The 20,344-nt window shown below is 35.3% G+C and overlaps 1 protein-coding gene across 3 annotated transcripts in view; it reads right to left on the bottom strand.

The window, feature by feature from the left end:
- Window positions 1–20,344, bottom strand: part of NBEA (neurobeachin) — a gene marked incomplete at both ends in the record, with an annotated part of 460,977 nt that overhangs the window by 210,559 nt on the left and 230,074 nt on the right. For all 3 annotated transcript variants that reach the window (XM_079549697.1, XM_079549699.1, XM_079549698.1), the window contains 2 exons: window positions 12,790–12,956; window positions 16,278–16,386. In XM_079549697.1, the coding sequence (XP_079405823.1) occupies window positions 12,790–12,956; window positions 16,278–16,386 (276 nt within the window). The remainder of the gene's footprint in view (window positions 1–12,789; window positions 12,957–16,277; window positions 16,387–20,344) is intronic.

The following is a 20,344-nucleotide window of genomic DNA, read 5'->3' as shown; positions in this document are numbered from 1 at the left end:
GATTTTGTCTCTACATTGAATACCACTGACAACTGTATTTAGGGAGAAATCTGTGGAAGGGGTGATTCTTGCCTTTACAGCTGATAATATTGACTGGTATGGGAAGAAAACAGTAAACCTCTGAGCATTAGAGCCAAGGGATAACTTAAAGAGACACTAGCCAGGAAACTGACGATTTATTGAAACTAAAACATCACCAAGGTTAACACAGGACTAGGTGAAGAGCCTTCAAATGAACATGCCTTCAAGCACACACAGTAATACATATTGGAGTTCTGCTTACTTGCAAGGAGAATAATATAGACTCAATAAAGAACTTGTGATGAACACCAGTTCTAAAAAACTGCATTTTCACTACTCAGTGTTTAGGTTCCCTTAATATAGTACTACTTGTGATAGAACAACTTATAAATGTTTTGAAAAACATGAATGACAGAAGGAATCTGAAGCATTTTCCTAGTACAAGAATGACCATTGTGGCCTTTCTACAGCACGCATCCTTCCTAAGGAATGCATGTATTTCAGAAAATAGTAGCTTTACTTTTTGCGAGTTCTGTGAAATGTCAAATTTAACAAAAGGAGGATAAGAATTTTTTTTTTTCTTTTTTTTTTTTCCACTGCTGTACTCAAGAACTCCTTGTTAACACTTAAAGAAGTGGAATTCTCTAAATAAATATTGCATTCAAAGAGCCACTCCCAGCAATTTGTCACTGTGCCACTGAAATAAAGGAGCTCTTCTAGTACTTTCAGCATAGGACATCCCTAAGAATAGGTCCCTGTCATGCATTAATAAAAATTTAGTAGTATCCAGCAGGACCTTTTGAACCTTTCTGCACAGCTGTCAATAATGCCCTTTCATAGCTCAGCTACAGGATATCAAATGATTCAGATATATCAGGAATGCCACAGATGAAACCCAACATATAACCTGCAACTATAGCATCTGCAACGCACACATTAGAAAAATTGATGTACCTAGCCTTCACTGGAGAACCACTCAGAAAGAAACAGGCCTGCTTCTTTCCAGGGAAGAGGACATGTTCATCAGAAAACAAGAGTAACATAAATGGTATCACTAATCCAAAACAAACAAACAGAAAGATGAAAACTAATACAGAATATATCTAATTTGCTAAAGGATCATTTGCAGTAACAGAAATATATAAGTTGTATGTAGAAAGTTGATTTCCTTGTTTTTAAAAACAATTGCTAATACTCCTCTAACACTACTAAATTTTTTAATTCTAATTTTCATAATTTCTCTTTATTCCATTAGGCTCCAAACCTTTAAAAAACCTCCTCTGCCAAAAATTAAGAGGCAGAATAGTTTCAATTCAGGATATAATCAGATAAATTGATGACATTTCCCACAAGTCTCAAATAAGATTTTTGGCAGTTTTTAATTCATAGGGTCATAGAATAACTGAGGTTGGAAAAGACCTCCAAGGTCATCCAGTCCAACAATTCGCCTACCACCAATATTTCCTCACTAAACCATGTCCCTTAGTACCACTATATAAACGTTTCTTGAATACACTTCCAAAATCTTGAGAAATGAAAAGCAACATATACTCGGGGAACAATTAAGCAATCTGTCCATCTGGATACTCAGGATGCTTGTAAGTAAACAAATGTTGAGCTTTTAATTAAATCAAGCAACTTAATTCTTCACTAAGATCACGCATTCAATGACTATAACAAAAAATATTTTTTCTTCTTCAACCCTGCTCAGTATGTAATCAAATACTGGTATTGTTTGCTAGCTTGTTTTGTTTTTGTCTCATCGGAAAGAATAGTAAATTTAGGTTTTGTTCTAGTGGATGGATATCACCTGCTGCTCCAGTCTGTACTTTTCTGACAGATTTCAGTCAATGCATTTGCCTAGATTTTTAACTCAACAGTTCAGTACAAAGCTCTACCACTGAAAATACAGTCTGAACTTCACCTAATAAATTCCGTCTACTATTAAACTGTCATCAACTTTGAAAATAAAACTTATTTTTCATGAAAATAGGAGATGGTGGGCTACTATTCAGTGTAAAAGACAGAAGATAATCATTCTTAGATAATAAAAACTGGAAGCTTAAATGTCTGTGCTTTAAAATATAAAAAATGAAAAAATCTTTAATAATACCAAAAAGCCACTTCCATCCACCATAACGCAAATATATCATGCTTTACTTTCTCCATGTTTTCACATAACACAAGATACATTGTGCATAAAAATTAAGGCCCTCTTATAGAAAAGTATCCCAAAGGGACTAGGAGTATTTCTAAACTGTACCTATGAGACGTCACATTTAGCTTCCTCTTTATGTACGTTTTTATTGCTTCCTACCATTAGCCTAAACATAACTTCTAGTAAATCATTAGAAGAAATTTCATGCACATTAATCTTTCCTACTTTCAGACTGTAACAACAAAAAACCCAACAGCAACAACAACAAAAAGACATTACCACCCAATAAATATAATTTGCTGTCAGGAACAAAGATAAAAAACAAAGATAACCTCAAGAATAAGTGTACTTCAGTACATCACAACAAACAAAAAAAGAAACAAACAACAACAACAACAGCAAACAATAAAACCTCACAACAACAACAACAAAAAAAACACAAACAAAATGAATAACTGAGCTGGTACAGAAATTTTAAGAAATAACTGTTTAAATTTTAGTCCACTGGCATTGTATACATACAGTGTTTTTGTAAACAATGGTTAACGTTCTCAAACTGAACAGAAGTCCATGTGTCTTATGCATTTTGGGAGGATTTTCTAATAATCTAGACAATTGGATAGCTTGCTACATTATTTTGTTTTAGAATGGTTCAGTGCTATTGAACATTTAAGAACGATTTATGGCATAAGGCAGTATATTCCTGAAGCTGAAACGATCATTAGACTCTGATGTTCATCTATTTTATTGAACTACCCACAGGGAGCTTTATGGGCATACTATCATGTCAAGGTCACAGGATTAAGTGAGCAGTGATGACAGTAAACAAGCCTTTTCTGTATATTCTAAAGGGTCTTACTGAGTTACTTAAAATGCCATAAACATAAATAGTCTCCTATCTCTACAACACATACATGACAGATGACTTCAAAATCCAACACTCTTGAGCAATGGAGCTTTACAACCTAAACAGCCTATATTATTGACAAAAGATATCAATATACTGGAGAGGAAGAAAATGGGGAGAGGCCTGCAATCTGTCATCATCAACTATTTTATGTTTCTAAGTGTAGAAGAAATACATTTCCATATACTTCAAGCCTCTATGCGAACAGATATTGCTGCTGAAAGAAGTTTCACGTTAAAAAAAGACAAGTTATATAGAAAAAAGCAAACATTATAATCACACACACACCAAATGTATTCAAGCTATGAAAAAAAAAAAAGCAGGCAATAAAAACTGTGCAGTAGTTTCAATACTCCTTTGAAGGATTTAATTACTCTGTAGAAGTACAGTGTGCATTACCGTATCCATTTTACCAGTGAGGAATGCAGTATAATCAAGTACAGCCATCTCTTTATGCGAAGTCTATGACAGATGCAGGGTTTCTCAATCAGTCAGAAGAAATTTGTGTAAACTTATTCTCTTCATTCTTCAGAAATGAACAAAACAAGACAAAGCAAGTGCTACTATTCAAATAAAATCAGGAGTGGCCACTTGAAAGAGAAATGCTCGTTTTTCAGACAGCAGAAAAATGACTTATGTGATGATGATCACATAAGTTACAGACGTGTGAACATATAATCTGTACTGACAATATGCACACCAAACCGAAACAACTGTCCCACTATGCTATATCAAAGCAAGGAGGGAGAAGGTTCTGTTTGTTAGCTTCTGTGTCCCACAAACCATGCTCTTCCTGTGCCACTTGCAAACAGGACCTGTCATGCAGCACCTGTGAACAGCTTTTGCTCACTCACTTGCCTATAACCCCTGTGTATAAGCATTAACAATGCAACATAGGATGCCAAACTGATTTCAAAATTTTACAGAGCAAGAAGAGATGAAGTCACATAGCCATGAACACAGTAAGGATACATGAAGGCTGTGGATGATGAGGACAAAACTACACTCCTGAAAGTTCTTTCATTTCCTCAAACGTGAGACTACAATGTGACACAAAACCAGCTATGTAGAGATAAAATCAGAAGGCCAAAATGATAGTGACCTATTGGCTTAGAGAACAGGTTTGAAGGAGAACAATCTTGTATAACAGAGAAGTAAAAATGCAAAAAAATAACAAACCACTCCAAAACCAAACAAACATCCCTAAGTATGATTTCTTTTTTAGAGAGACCAGGGTTGATGACTGGATAACTGAGGAGATGAGAGAAGTGGATATTATATATCTTAGCTGACTACATGCTGCAATGAGGAAAAGGGGAAATACAAGAATTAAGTAGACTCTTAGTATCCAGAACATAAAACAGTCTGGCTGTACAGAAGCTTGCCAAAACAAGTCAGAAAAAAACAGAAAGAAGAACTTTTTGTTTGGCATGCAATAGCTTATTTTCTTTGAACTTTACAAACAGGCATGAAACAAACTTATTGAAAGTCTGGGCAATGTTAAAAGGAAAAAAATAGTACTGAATGCTGAGAGAGATAACATAACAAAAAATATTTTACCACTACCTCTGAAAGAGTATGGACATGGGAAATATTTGAATGTAATTTTCTTAAATAACTGAGAATACAAGAAACTTGGTGGTAAAGTGATCGTTCATTAAAAGGACAGATCTTAAAAAAAAAAAAAAGTTATAAAAGGAGTATGTTTTGAATACATTTTAATGCTAGGATGGGAAGAATTTTGTTCATTAAGGGGTTTTAGATATGTTCTGACTACCTCAAGTTTTTTTCATAATAATTCATCTAATTTGCTGCACACAGAATTATCCTACATATAAGTTCAACTGTAAAGCTAGCAAAGACAAATAACAGGTTTCCTAAGACACATGCAGAATTACACTTTCTTTCCCCCACTCAAAGTAAAAAGGATAAGAACATGTGATAGAGATCTTCCAAATTATGATATCCTCAGAGTCTGACATTGATTTAATCTTGAGCTCCTTTCCAGCTACTAACCTGAATCTCTCCAAGTTTTTGACAAACATGTGGTTGGATATAAATACATTTCAAATAAAAAAGTACAAGACACATTTTGAGGAACTGAGGTTTTGAGAGGAATCAAAATCACTCCACCTGTTTTCTTCTTCCAGTCAAACTTTGCATTTCTGATAACTGCTACAAAAATGTTTAAATCTGTCTAAACACTATAGATTCTTCTTTCAGAGGAAAAAAAAACAAAAAAAAGTACAGGTTAGCATTTGTGTTATGTAATTTACCTGAAGAGATAAGTGGAAAAGAATCTCAGTATGTAATGGTACTACTTAAAAATAGTATGTTTATCACCAGTTTAGGTAACAAAGAATAAGACAAAGAATTTTCTTTTCTTTTCTTTTCTTTTCTTTTCTTTTCTTTTCTTTTCTTTTCTTTTCTTTTCTTTTCTTTTCTTTTCTTTTCTTTTCTTTTCTTTTCTTTTCTTTTCTTTTCTTTTCTTTTCTTTTCTTTTCTTTCCCTCCCCTTCCCTTCCCCTCCCTCCCCTTCCCTTCCCCTCCCTCCCCTCCCTTCCCTTCCCTTCCCTTCCCTTCCCTTCCCTTCCCTTCCCTTCCCTTCCCTTCCCTTCCCTTCCCTTCCCTTCCCTTCCCTTCCCTTCCCTTCCCTTCCCTTCCCTTCCCTTCCCTTCCCTTCCCTTCCCTTCCCTTCCCTTCCCTTCCCTTCCCTTCCCTTCCCTTCCCTTCCCTTCCCAGAAACATAAAACTTAATTTTCCAGAATTTTATAAGCCTTTGTTCCTTTTTATTCTTTGCTTTCCATCCTCTCTATGGAGAAAATGGATATGCATTGCTATACTGCACTAGACTGGATTAGAGAAAAAGTGAGAATCGTGTGAGGGAAATGTTACCCGACAAATGAGAAATTCTTCCCTCATTGTTTCTACCGAGTTTCTACATCTGTCTAGACTAGAGGCAGAGAAAGAAGGCGCACAGATGCTAGAAACATTGTCCGATATCAGCACCTGCTTTTGAGTCTGCTGAGAGCCACTCCAGAGGCTGCTTCCTTTGCAGGAACTAGGAGGAAAAGACAAGGAGAGGCAGCTGGACTTTGAAGTCCTACTGATAGAAGGAAACTTAAAATCTGACAGACTGAAATTTAGATTCCTCAGGAAATCCTGAGCTGAAAAAAAGCAAGGAATCTGTGGGAATATTAGGTGGACCCATCGTGTCTACTTGAACCTATTCTTACTCTTTCTTAAGCATTCACTTACAGTTGAAGGTAGTTTACCAGGCTAATGAACCACCGGTCTGAACCTGTTCTTGTGACTATACTGGAAGATGAAGTGCTGCATGAGGCATGTGCTAGCTCTGTGGTTACAATTAAGGAGGAGCAAAAGACCTCTTAGAGTGCTGAGGCTGATTTTTCCCTTAGTATAATACACTTTAAAATTTTCTTGTTACTGCTGCAATAAAATATGCAGACAGTTGACACTATGTCATTTTGATTTTTATTTTGATTGCTGAATTCTAGAGATTTGTTGTCTGTTACACTAAGAGAAAAAGACTATGAGCAAAAACTTCCTCTTTGTGTTTGCCATAAAGCAAAAGGGAAAAAACAAATTATGGGCAGAAACAGAAGACACTTTAAATAGAAGTGGGGAAAAAAAAAGAGAGGGAAGAAGGAAGAAAGTTGTTCTCTTATTGCAGAATGTGAGAAAATGTCCTCCTTCTTTAATATCAAATATAATATAGTGCTATTCCTAGAGATAAGCAAGTCTTCCCCTAGAGGTGAATAAGTCTCCCCTGAGTATCTTGGTGGTCCCAACATGGGCAAATTACTACTTCTTTCCAAAACAACTATTTTCTTCAGAGGTGTCTTCCAGCTGTGGGAGAAAGCCCATAGTGAAAAGACATCAGTTGAAAACAACAGACTAACCTTGCACAGATACAAAACTGGGTAAGTCTCACTTAAGCAAACTGGGCGTTCGCTCACTGGGCCCATCTCTGGCTACGAAGTGCTTCTGTCTTGGCAAGTATCGCTATGCTGCAAATACATCTACATCTAAATTACTGTTCTAAGGAAGAATATTTTTCTATTGTGCTACCGATATGACACAGTTAACACAAATCCTCTGCCTTCCACCATGTTTGGAGAAAATACTGGGTTAAGCAACCAATATTGGATGTAATATAGCAGGTGCAGAGCAGCAGAAAGTTGAAAGTACAGAAAGAAGGATAAGAAGGGGATTCAAGTGATAAAATACTAAAAAAGAGTGATTGAATTAGAAAAACAACCTCTCACGTATATGTTTAAATCCTTCTAGAGAAGGGTGATTAATACCAGATCTAAAATATGAAAATTGCAGGCACAGCATTTATCATAGTATGGAAGTTAAGTAAAAACAACAGAAGACAGAAAGCATCTTTTAATGCTTTATCATTATGGAATTGTCTTAGAACTGAATGTTTGGAACCTGCAACCAAAATAGCTACTAAATGAGTTAAAATGCAGATTCCATAAGATCAGTCTGGAAGTATCTGTTCTGAAAATAAAAATACATTTCACCAGCTCCAGAAACAACTTCATTTCTTTGTTTGTATAGAATATTTGGAAAAATGCAGAACTTTAACAGACCCTCAAGCAACAGACATGTCAAATACACTGCTGGACCCAGTTGACTGGATCAGATCCTATATCTTTTCTACTATTCTAAAGCTTCCTTTGTAATTTATGTCTAGCAGTTAAAATGAGCCAGAAATGAATGAATAGCTAAACCAGATGAAGCTGATTTGCAGTGGCGGACTGGACAGGATCTTTGTGCTCTCAATTTCCTAAGGCAGCAGCTAGTATGATGATGGAGACAGAGCAGGGCTGGCTGCAAGGGAAACCCCTTACCAAATTCCTGTGTTCTCATCCCTCTTACTGTAAACTGGAAACATCTGAAGCAGGTTTAGAAGCAGGGTCTTCCCAGAATCACCGTGCTAACAGCCCTTCAGCCCTACAGGTTCAGAAATAGGAAGTTCTCCTCTTTCAGATCTCTCCCCCTTCCCCTGCAGAACCCAACCTCTGCAGAAGCACATGCTGTCCTGAGAGGCAGAACTTGCTGTCTGGCAAGAAACTTTGTATTTCCAGACCGTCTGCCCAGACGAATTTGGTCTTCACCACAGAATGAGTTTGACAGCTCTGCCCTCCACCATGAATGATTAATTTGTTATGGATGTCTCGTTTAACCATAGATGGATTTGAACAGAAAAAGCCCTTGTATACTTGCTGTTTGGTAAAGCTGTTTTAATGCAAGTAGGGCCTCCTTTATCAAATCACTGAAAGCAAGACAACGAAGTCTTAAATGTCATTTTTCTCATAATAATAATCCTCCTATGTATATCAGAACTGATAGTGTGAAAATATCAATACAGAGGTATTTGCTATTTAGATTTTGAATAAAACCTTGAACTCAGAACTCTGTATTGCCCTAAATTGCCTTAAATTTATACAAACTGTAAGTATAACTAAATATGCAGTTGTGGTGTCTGATTAAATTCAAGAAGCAGAAATAAGAGAACACTCCAAACAAGCATGGTGAGAGATAACATCCCAGACATACATGGGGCTGATAACAAATTTGAACCGCGTGTACAGAGAAGTTTCATTGAACTTACATATATATATTTATATATATTGTTAAAGAAAGATGTCTATGGGGAGAGAAGCAGATGGGAAGGAAGAGAAGCACCATATGAAACTGACAGAGAAGACAGAAGGAAGCATATGTTGTGACATGAAGACTATAACCCTGAAAAAAGCTAGGGTAAGTGCTGGCTTACAGAGGCTTTGAACGATAATCTATGAAGCACCCTGTGTGATTCTTCCTGAGATGAAGGAAATAGGATGTTGCATGTTCACTGTGAATAAGTGGCAATGCATCAAAGAAATACCCAACCCATCAATTTCTCATCCCAATGGAAAAAAAACTGCAGAATTCAACTTTGGGTATGATGCTTCAGGTAAGGAAAGGAAAAAACTATATGTTTTGGGTAAGCTAAGATAAATTAGCAGATCACATCTAAAACTGCTAAACTGATGAAATCAGAAAACCAGAATTAGTTTGGCTTAAAGGCAAACAATGTTTGTAACAAACCAAATAGATTTGTTTTGAATTCTGTTACTCTTTTCTAAGATATGAAGGACAAAACAAGATGTTTCAATAATTTCTTTTTGTTGTAAGGGAGTTGATGTTCACACTTGCAAGAAATGAGGCAAAAGAACTTCAGTTTTTGCTTTAAGAACTCAATGGAAAATATTTATGAAGATGGTGACACTGAAAAACAATACAACAGAAAAATATTTTGTAAAGAATGTTACTTACCACTCTAGAAATAAGGAGATGAAAGAGTAAATAGGTTCTCAGACTGCCTGCAACCATGCTGATTGGTTGATACACAGACTGGGACAGTTCACACATTGTTACCATCTTTGAAATAATTAATTCAAGTAGGGAAGTATTTGCATAAAATTATTTTTTCCTTTGTAAATGAGAAGCTAATTAAGAAAGAAATTGAAAGGCATGGCACCTATGATTTTATTTTATACTCAACTGTCTTCTTTGTTTCTTTGAACATTTTGAAAAGAGTCTATATCTAAAATTTCTAATTTGCAAATATGATAGAATTGGATTCATCAAACCCCTTGATTTTCCTCTCAATAATCACAGTGCTGCCAGAAGTTAGGTTAATTTTTGCTCTCTCACAAATGAACAAAGAATAAACTTTGTGGCACTTACAGATCTAACACAGTAAATGGTGCTTGTTGCTATCTGCAGAAAGAGTACCTGCAGACACAAAAGCTGAAGGACTTATAAATTCAATGTGTTGAAATGCCAACACAAGGGAAAAAAAAATCAACAGCTGCATAATATTTCACAAAATCAGATCTTAATATTTTATAAGCAACTTTGCTAAAGGACTTTAGAGGCATTGCCTAAGTGTTTATCATGTGGAACCGGTTACCTATTTCTTTGCCTGCTCCTCCTTGACCTGTTAAGGATTTCTTTAATTTACAGTTTCCAAGAACGTTCACAGATTCAAGAGCCACTCAGGGAATTGTTAGAGTACATTCAGAAATATGAAAGTTGTGACAGAAGTGATGCGGTCACTGCAGAGGTGTAGATATCTGCAAACTTTTTAGTAGCTCTCCTCCAGTCAGGCGGCATCTTCTGGGGCACAAGAAGCAGCAGTGCATAAAATGACTGCTGACACTGTAACTGCACATCAAGAATCCACTGCCTGAGAAGACAATGGAACGTAAAATTTTAGAATTCATCTCAATTTCCATTCCAGAAAAAATACTGGAGAAACTGTCTAATTAAAAGCAGGTTTTGCCTTCTACATCTAAATAGTTACGTGAGCCCTCTTTGTAGTCCTTCCTGCAATTGAAACCTTTTAAATCTGCCCAAGAACAGTGACCTCAGTTATTTACAAGGCACTAGATGCTCTGTGTCATCTTCCCACATCTCCTGTCTTCCTAGTCCTTTCTCTATACAGTTCATTAGGTCTAAAGACAGAAGTTACACTTGTGTGGTGGATCACATAGTTGCTGTAGTAGGACCTGAAATGCAAGGACATTTGCATCCTGCAACTGGGAAACCTCTTTGGAATCTTTTTGCTGTCACAGCTTCATTATTTCTCCAGGTTAAATGTCAGCCAAAAGCAGCTTGCAGCTAAAAACCAACCACCAGGCCAACAGCTGGACTGAACATGTCCAGAATGGGAACTGAGAAGCAGGCACACAAGGAAAGTGAAATAAAATGGGTGAGTTGTGTGACCCAATGAGAGTCGCCTGCAGGAGCGAGTGCCCAGTGACATGGCAAAGATCTGACTGAAGCCTGCAAAGTGCCTGCAACCAAATTTGAGCCACAACATCACTCAAAAACGCAAAGACATTAAAAGGACTGAAAATTAAACTTATCAGATTCAAGTCTCCAGATACACTATTTTAAGCCTCAGCTAGGACTTGGGTTGCTTTAAATTAACCATATCAAAATCCTCTAAATGTCTTTTTTGTAATTACCACCAGAATGTCTGTGATGGTACACTACAGAATTTCTATCAGTCTAAACTTCTACATTTTCTACCACCTTAAAAATGAAATACATCTCCTACATCATCCAGGAAATTGTAGTTTCTTTGGAAGTTACAAGTATGATGAATATGAAAAACTACATTTTATTTTTTGCACTACATAACCACAAGAACCAACTAGACACAACGACAGAAAGAATGAACAGGATATATGACAGTTATTAAATGTTATTTCTGATATGTCTGTTTCATTACTCAACATCTTTCCTAATAAGCTGAAGCCACAGGTACGTATTCAAGCTATATTTAAATGTGTTGGTGTATCTTTTTTTTTTTTTCCCCAAAAGAAAATATTTATCTATAGAAAAGTTTTTGAATCAGCATATCAGTCTCAACCAGGTTTTTACTGAAAAGCTTTTTCAGAGCTAAGGAGGAACTTTCTGTTCTGCTCTGACTCAGAACAGATCAGCGGAATTCAAGTAGGAAATTGAACTGTAAAAAATAGGATATTTGGAAACAAAACTTTTTCAGTCTCTATTGTTTGACCAGGTCCACTTTGAATAAATAATCAATTTAGTAATTAGCTCGAATGAAAAAACAAAAACAAAACAAAAACAAAAAACAACAAAAAAAAAACAATAAAGAGACTTGGCAGCCTGTGGCTTTGCAGACAGACCCAGGTTCAAGACCTTACTCAGAATGAAGGAAAGGAGCAATTTGAGCCCAACTCTTCCACACGAGGAGGGTCAGCACCTTAGCCACTGGCTATTTTTGTGATTTAGAATTGGAAAAGCAAGGCTTTGTTTTTTAGCATGATATAGGAAGAAGTTTCATTTCACCCTTGTGTTGAATGCAGTCAAGTTTTAAAAGCAGTACTCAGCATAGTTCTGATTAAAATCTCAAATATTACATTGTCATTTACATAAAATAAGAATTATGTATTTTGGATCACACTGTTTTTATGTGTTTACTTCCTTACAGGGGCTCCTGAAGAAATGAGCTGCACTTTGGTTAAACTCAGCTGCAGACTTGATAAAGTCAAGCACACACATAAGTTTTGTGTTAAGCATATGGACTTTGTACATGGCTGGTATCAACTACTGTTTTGTTGTAGGAGAGTTAAGATTTACCAGCGGATCTTACCACTTCATCACTCGCACAGAAAAGTTATAAACAGAAGAAAGCACGACACAGCAACTTGTGTTCTGCTTCTGCTTGCTATTTTTATACTGACTATAATGCTTAGATCCTCTGCTTCCTCTTTCAGTATCTGTATGGAAAGCTCTCACTTGTTATCTCATCCAGAGCACTTCACTCAGAGGCTATAATACTGGAGGGAGCCTCAAAAACTTCCAATATACCACTAGCAAAGCTGCATTAAACATAACTGACAAATATTCATTACAATTTACTTGAAATATAATAAAGTATTATTTTAGCAATCTATTCAGGAGTTTTATCTGTAAAGTTAAAACAAAGAAGACTTCTCAAGAAACAGTTGAAGCAATGCCTAATTACAGAAAATACATTTTAGCAATTCTAACTCCTACCAGATTCATTTTCCAGTTATATGGTGGCAGTTTCTCTTATACTTTGGAAGTAACGTTTAAAACCCACACATTTTATGCTATCAGCTTACCTATAAGAAACAGCTCCCCAGGCACCATGCTTATTTGTTAGGATGTTGAGTATCTTCTGTTTCAGCTGATTGGCTGTAACGTGATCCCGATGCTTTGCAGCACTGATAAGATGATCACACATCTTCTCCTCCTCTCTTCTGTCAGCGGCATACTGAGCACACTGTGACTGGGAATGAAAGTACATCTACTTGATAAAAGATAAGCTATTTGGGAATCACCCGAGAGTGGTAACTTACTAAAACTCTTTACATCAATAGCCAATGAGCTCACTAAGATAATTTTAAGATGAACAGGACAAAACAATTTACGTGATTCTACTACTGTATTTCATTCATGAAAAAGCTCTCAGAACATGTAGAATTTGAAATATTGATGGAAAATACAACCAAATTACAATGAAAAACATTTAACTATGCACCTCTGTGTGTATGTAATCATGGCTATGTCTTAAGGCTTGATGTAGAATTTTCATACATTCTCATTTATAACATACAGATATAACACATATAATTTTGACTTCATATATAACACAATATTCAACTTAAATGCTTTGTATAAAATAAGAACAATGTAAATTTTCCCTTTCTTTTCTCAAATCCATGTTAAAATTAAATCCGATTTCTCCTCCTATTAAAGATCCTTTTGAAAGGTCTAAAGGAAGTAAATGTAGCCATGGTCATTAAAATGAATCCATTACAAGTATCATTTTCTAGCAGTAAATTACAAAAGCTAGATTATTCTCAAAAGACCTAATTTTACAAATACCTTTTAAAAAGACCTCAATTTTTGCTTGCACAAATTATTGTGCGTCATTTTAGAAGGTTTAACCAATACTCACTGCTGTAACACTTTAAGCTGAATTGACCACCATCTTCTAATATACAAAAAAGCAATTACAATTTAGTAAAACTCATGGTAGATTGTGCTTTATTCTTCCTATTTCTGCACATTTCCCATTTAATGCTGATCTCATTAGCATTTGCTAAGATTTTAACAGTGGTCTTTCCATTGCGTTATAGCCATTATTTCAAATAATCTATCTGAAAAAGAACAAACATTACACTAATTCTTAAAGGGTTAATTCATTTTTCACTTTATCTTCTTGTACAGAGAAGCACCAATTAGTACAATGATCTCCCTTTGTAATGAGGTTAATATTTCACCAGCTCATTGGACAGTAAAATTAAATTTTCATTTTTCTTCCTAAACAATTACAAAGGTTAACAAAATGGAAGTTAACTGTGAATCAACCAGTCTAGGAGGAATTTCCTTTGCCCTGATTACATCCATAGTGGGTGGAGGATAACATTTATATGCTGGTCCATGGTCTTCCTTGCTGTTGCACGGGCAACACAGTAACTCAGTGCAATCTGGGTCAAACGATTTCATCCATAATTATTCAATTAAAGTGTAAGTGGTAAAAATAAAACAGCCATTCGCATTTGCTGGGAGCAACAATTAACATGTACTTAAACCTAGAACTTATACTGATACAGCTTATTAAAACCAAATGACAGGTTTGAAATTATGCAAGAGAAAACTACCAGAAATCTCTTTGTTCTTACTCCTTTCAGATAGGATGAATAATAAAATGTTCAGTATTATTATCATTTACCTAATGCTATAAAAGACAGCATATGAAATACTCTTCCAGACTTTAACCATCACCTTATTTAAGTACATTTGAGGTTCATATTTAGTAGAGACTAAACTGCACTAAATTTTCTTTTATGACTTTCAGACTTTATCGACCTCATCTAAAATATGTAGCTGAGGCTTTTCATGTGACAAAAATAATGAAAAATTTTGTATATGAAAAATGCATTGGTTTCTTTACCAGACAATAAGACTGACTTAAGGCTATTCCTTCAGAGAATTTAGTTAATATTCTAAATCCTATTTGCTAACAGAAGCTGGAAGTTAATTGAATATTCTCATTTTGTCTAGAGTTCTGACAGATCTTATATCTCAATGTATTCTTCAAAGAACAGATAACTCAATCTTCTATTGTCATCTTAGGTTACTTCATGATGCTCTGATAAATATCAAATGTTATATATTGTTGAGGCAATATGAAACTTCACTCTGACACACACTTAATTGTAAATGTGATTTTATCTAAGTCCAAAATATCCAGTATATGCCTGGTAATAAAGTTGTTGCAATCCCATATGACGAGTGTCTGCTGTCTGCTCTGACAGGATGAAGTAAAGGTTATGTGTATTCAAAATGACAACAGATATCTCTGTGTCTCACACTTTTCAGCTAGGTCAAGGAGCACAAGAACTAGTACATCAAAGTGTACATTTAAGAGAGCTGTTTCAATGAGATAAAAACCTCATCAAAACTAAGATTACTGGATTCTATTTCTAGCCACCAGGTGCTTGTTGACATTTTCTGACAGATGAATAAATTGATTATTATCATCAATACTAAATAAGTCTATCTCCATCCTAATAGAAGGCGACTTGCAAATTAAAATACAAGGAAGTTATGTTTGTGTATGTGTATTTGTTTATATACAAATGTATTTTTTTAAAAAAAAGCAGATTTGGAAATAACAGTGATACCGAAGTGTTGGATAAAGGCAGCATGAAAATGCGAAACTATATTGGATAAAGTCTAGTCAAAAATTAAATTTTAACTGTGTTTGAATATTTTTGCGTTTTTAAAAACGGGAACTAAATTAATACAGAAGGAATCATCAAAACCATTTAAAGTATGGGACTGAAAAAAATGTTTTTGAAATAGGTTTTTTTGTATCTTTGCCTCATTTTCAAGTAATTTCATTTAAACTACAATACTACTTGATGAAAAAAGAAAAAGAAACCTGACTCCTTTTGAGGAGAAAGAATTATAGACGTTAAAGAGTTACGGGATCCAGATGCTATGTTATTTCTTCCAGTACTTAAAAAACAGGCAATGTAAACAGAATCTTCATGTCAGTAAAGACTCCTGGCTAGCAGCTAAAGTGAGAATCAGAATGCTTCAATATGTAATTTATAGGAGGTAGATATTCTAAGAATATCCAAAATGTTCTACCAAAAACATCCTAAAATATTAATTCTAACAAAAGAGTTAAATTGTGATGTGCCTATATGCATTATCTGTTTTTCTTTCATACTGAACTGAAATATACTGTTGATAAAATCCAACAAAAATAATTAGTAATGAGGCTTATATTACAGTTTGCAATAAATCAGTAAAGTTCTTTGTGAAGTTAAAGAGTCTGCCATATCAGTTGAGCAGACATTCTGATTAAGGGATTTCTTCAAGCTAATGCTTTCATTAATTTCAGTGAGGAGATGAGATATTAAACCAGTTCCTTGTGTTCGACATTTACCAAAGCTTTTAAAAACCAGTTTTGAAATGCCTTCAATATAAATTTCTTTGTTGGAAGAAGAAAATCTTTATTGCATGGGGTTACAGTCTAGGTGACAACTGAGTGAAAACAGAAAAGCAGAAATGCACCAACTCTCAGGATTACCTCAAACTCAGCATGCTTGTGGACATCTTCAGCTCTTTGTCGGTTCAAAATAAATTCTGCTTCATTTGCAACACGCACTATATGGTCTTTCATTGCATGACATAATAATCTAAAATAAAAAAAAGTCACAATCAGCCTTTGTATTTGTTGTACTTCAAATGTGTTATTTGAGCAAATTTGCCTAAAATGCAAAAAATAAAAATTAAAAAAAAAAAATCACAGAACTACTATCGTGAAATCACTATTTGCCAAGAGTAACTTTAATCAAAATTTTTTAGTATTTGTAAGAGCACAAAGAAATCACGTTACATGCAAAAAGCTTGCTATTTCTTATTGAAGAGAATATATCCTTATGGAAGTAAATTTCTAGTATATTTTTCAAAGTAGTCTCAGTACTACAACCTCATTAAAAAAATTTAGATAACTGCTTAAACTCTAATTATACTATTAAATATAAATATTCAAATGTTGAAGTATAAAATTGTGAAATAATACCTGCTTTTTAAAAACTCAAGTACAAAAACGCGTATTTCCAAGTTTTTTTTATGACATCTTAAACTTGAAAAAAAAAAAAACTTTAAGAAAAAAAGAAAAAGATTAAAGTTAGATTGAGGATTTCAATCATAGACTTCAAATTAAAAAAACAAAAAAACAAAAAAAACCAGAAGAATTGAGAATTTCCATCAAAGACCTTAAATTAAGACACTTAGAGAAAACCTCAAATACCATGATACACGTAATAAAGCTGCAACATAAACAACACTACATTGTTAATAATGCTGATGTTTTATTGGACAGGAACAATGAAAGCAATTGTTTTCTTGTCCCTATATTATGTTCCTAACGTTGCCCACTCTATTCAAAATTTCTTTGCTTTTCAAGTTAGCAGAGAGGAAGTATCTTTCAGGCTGCAAAGATCTGACCAGACTGTCTGGTTAGGATCAGGAAAAACGTTTCTCTTTGTGCTAAATTGGCACATGGTTTAAGGGTTTTCCTTTTTGCAGCATGAGGGAAACATACTTAAATTTAGAGATCCTTATATTAGGAATATGAGATGACTAGCCAATCCCACCCTAAGGCTGATGTCTGATGCTCAAAAGCAATTAAAAAATAAAAGTCAGGATTATTAGAAATGAAATGCATGATAATTTGATGTTACACCTATAAAATGAGTGTCCTGAATCCTATTCTTGCCTCCTTTGGTGTATTCTGACACCTGTGAAGGAGGGAAATATTTTTTCTGACCTAATGTTTAATATGGATATGCATCATGGGAAGACATAAATGTTGGGATCTCTGTTTAGAGATAAGGACAAACCAACTTGGATCAAGTAGATGAATACTCATGATTTGAATGAGGCTTTTTTTAATATCTCTTCGCTATTTTTCTCAGAAGTAAAATGTTTCTGACAAAGCATAGCCTAAAAAAATAAAGGTGCTTCCACTGTCCTCTTCCAAATTTAGAATTATTTTTAAATCATGAAGACATGATTTGCTATTTTATTGATGTTAAGAATTCAGATGTATGGATTCCAAATGAGCATTTATGACATTAACAAGATTCTCTGAGATGAGGACTGGAATGGGAACTGGACTCTATGAAAAAAAGCTGAGGGAGTTGGACTTGTTTATCTTGGAGAAGTGAAGCCTCGGGGGAGACCTCTTTGCAGCCTTCCAGTACTTAAAGGGAGCTTAGAAACGGAAGGGAAATCAAATTTTTACATGTCTCTAGTGGTAGGACAAGGGGAAATAATTTTAAACTAAAAGAGGGGAAATTTAAATTAGATGTCATGGAAATTTTTTTCACTGAGAGGGTGGTAAGGTCCAGGGACAGGCAGCTGAGAGAAGTTATGGATGCCCTGTCCCTGGAGACGTTCAAGGCCATGCTGGATGAGACACTGGGCAACCTGGTCAGGAGCATGATGTGGTGGTTGGCAACCCTGCCCACAGCAGGGAGGCTGCAACTTAGTCTTTGAGGTCTGTTCCAAATCAAGCCTTTCGTTGATGGCCCTGCATGTGGCACGGGGGCTGGAATATGATGGTCCCTTCCAACCCAAGCCATTCTATGATTCTATATGATGCTATGAGAAGATACTTGAACTGGACATTTAACATCTCCAGTTTAAGGTTATATCACGTCGTCTTGAATTTATGAGACTATTGACAAAGGACCAGTTAGCTAGGATTTCAAAACTTGAACACAAAGATTTCCTCTCCAAACCATCTAATGGATCTTTGTTCTCTAGAGACTGAGACCCCTGAACCACTTGGAGTTGCTGCAACTTTTAGACACTACATGAGACAAATTTCAGGTAGCATGGAAATGCTCCATGTCTTCAAGCTTCAAAGTTCCAACATCAAGACAATGAAAAGTAAAAGGCAACCAGTGAGTATGCCTAAGCACAGGGTCAAGATTGCCTACAGCTCTCATATTATTATCTTGCCCTTCACTCATCTATTTTCTGCTCTAACTTCCTGCAAAGATTACGGAGAGCAGCCCTGCAATCACATCTGCCAGCTTCTTCAGTCCTTGTGGGTACGTTCTAGCAGGGCCAATGCACTTGCGAATGTCCAGTTTGCTCAAGTATTATTCCACCAGAGCTATACCTTCTTTATTCCAGCCATTCAGCCTGGCATTCCTGAAGGCCAGTCTTGCTAGTGAAGACTGAGGCAAAGTAGGCATTCAATACTTTGGATTTTTCACTACCCCAGCTAATTAGGTTGGTTTCCTTCAGGAGAGGGAAATTATCTGCTAAGCAAAACATGGCGGAAGTGTTTTACCTGGATAAAATCATAGCCAGCTAACGCTGACTGAATCTTAAATTCATACAGATGCAAGATAACTCATTGTGTAGTCTTAATTGGGTTACACTTCATGAACACGCATAGTAATGCCCCTATCACTTTTCAATCCTACTAACTCAATCGCATGCATAGCATAAGATTAGAATAAAAGAAACCTCAGACTTTTCTGGCAAGAGAACAAGTGCTTATGACCGTCTTGCGGACTGTCATTAAAAAAAAAACAACAATAGAAATTACTCAAAAAGGATCCCAAACCAGGAAAAATCTTATACTTCAGTAGTATCAAAGGCTGTCGATGCACCAAAAAAGTTTTTGAGAACTGCAAACAAAACAAAGGGAAAAATACCACCAAACTCACTCCTTCACTACAACATGCAGCCACACCACACCATACATACACTTTAAACTATATTCAGTTTATGAAATGTATTTTCATGAAATCTAGTTCAAAATGCAACTAATTATCTTGTCTCTAGCATAGCTTTGGAAAGCCCTCTGAAGGTTAAAACTCTTCTTTTGGTTTCTAATCCAAATGTATATTCTTCAGTAGTCTTTACTGTTTTATTTTTATGCAAATGATAGCTTTACATAGTTGTTCTTTCTCATGACCTGATATTTCATCTATCCCTATTTTACTAGGCTAACTAAATCAACTCTCTTAAATATTTCTTGTATAACCATAGTATCTCATAAAAGAGATTACCTTCTGGGCTGTGCTTGTCACGACTAATTTCACCTTTTCTGACAGAACACAGTCAAAACTGGCAGCAGTATTCTAGACAAATTTTCAGCAATATTTACAAAGTAACATTTATGCTGCCTCATCTCAGTGGAAATATATTTTCTGATGCAATTCTAGAGTAGAGTACTACTTTCCTTTTGCTTAGCCCTATTTCCTAATGTTTTGTAAAAATTAAAAAAACAAAACAAAACAAAACACAAAAGAAGTCAATGAGAGACTGGTCTTTTACACCCTCAGATATCTCCAGAAGATGAAAAAAGTCTTTCTCACATATGCACAAGAATAAGACCTCAGTTTTTCATATTGTAACATTATATAAAGTAATATGAAAATATTTTATAATAATGTTATGCAGTGTTGTTAGTGTAGGTATGAAAAACATCCATTATATTCTGGTTGATATTTCAGACAACAGCCCAACTACGTTTTCCATCCACAAATTTCCATACAGCACTCAATTTAGGGGAAATGTCTACTCTCTGCATCTTTCCCAAGCCATTGTATTGTGTTGGAGCAAGCA

Source organism: Tetrao urogallus (genome assembly GCF_951394365.1).
Source record: "Tetrao urogallus genome assembly, chromosome: 1".
Taxonomy (NCBI): Eukaryota; Metazoa; Chordata; class Aves; order Galliformes; family Phasianidae; genus Tetrao; species Tetrao urogallus.
This window is presented reverse-complemented; position numbering and strand designations above follow the sequence as displayed.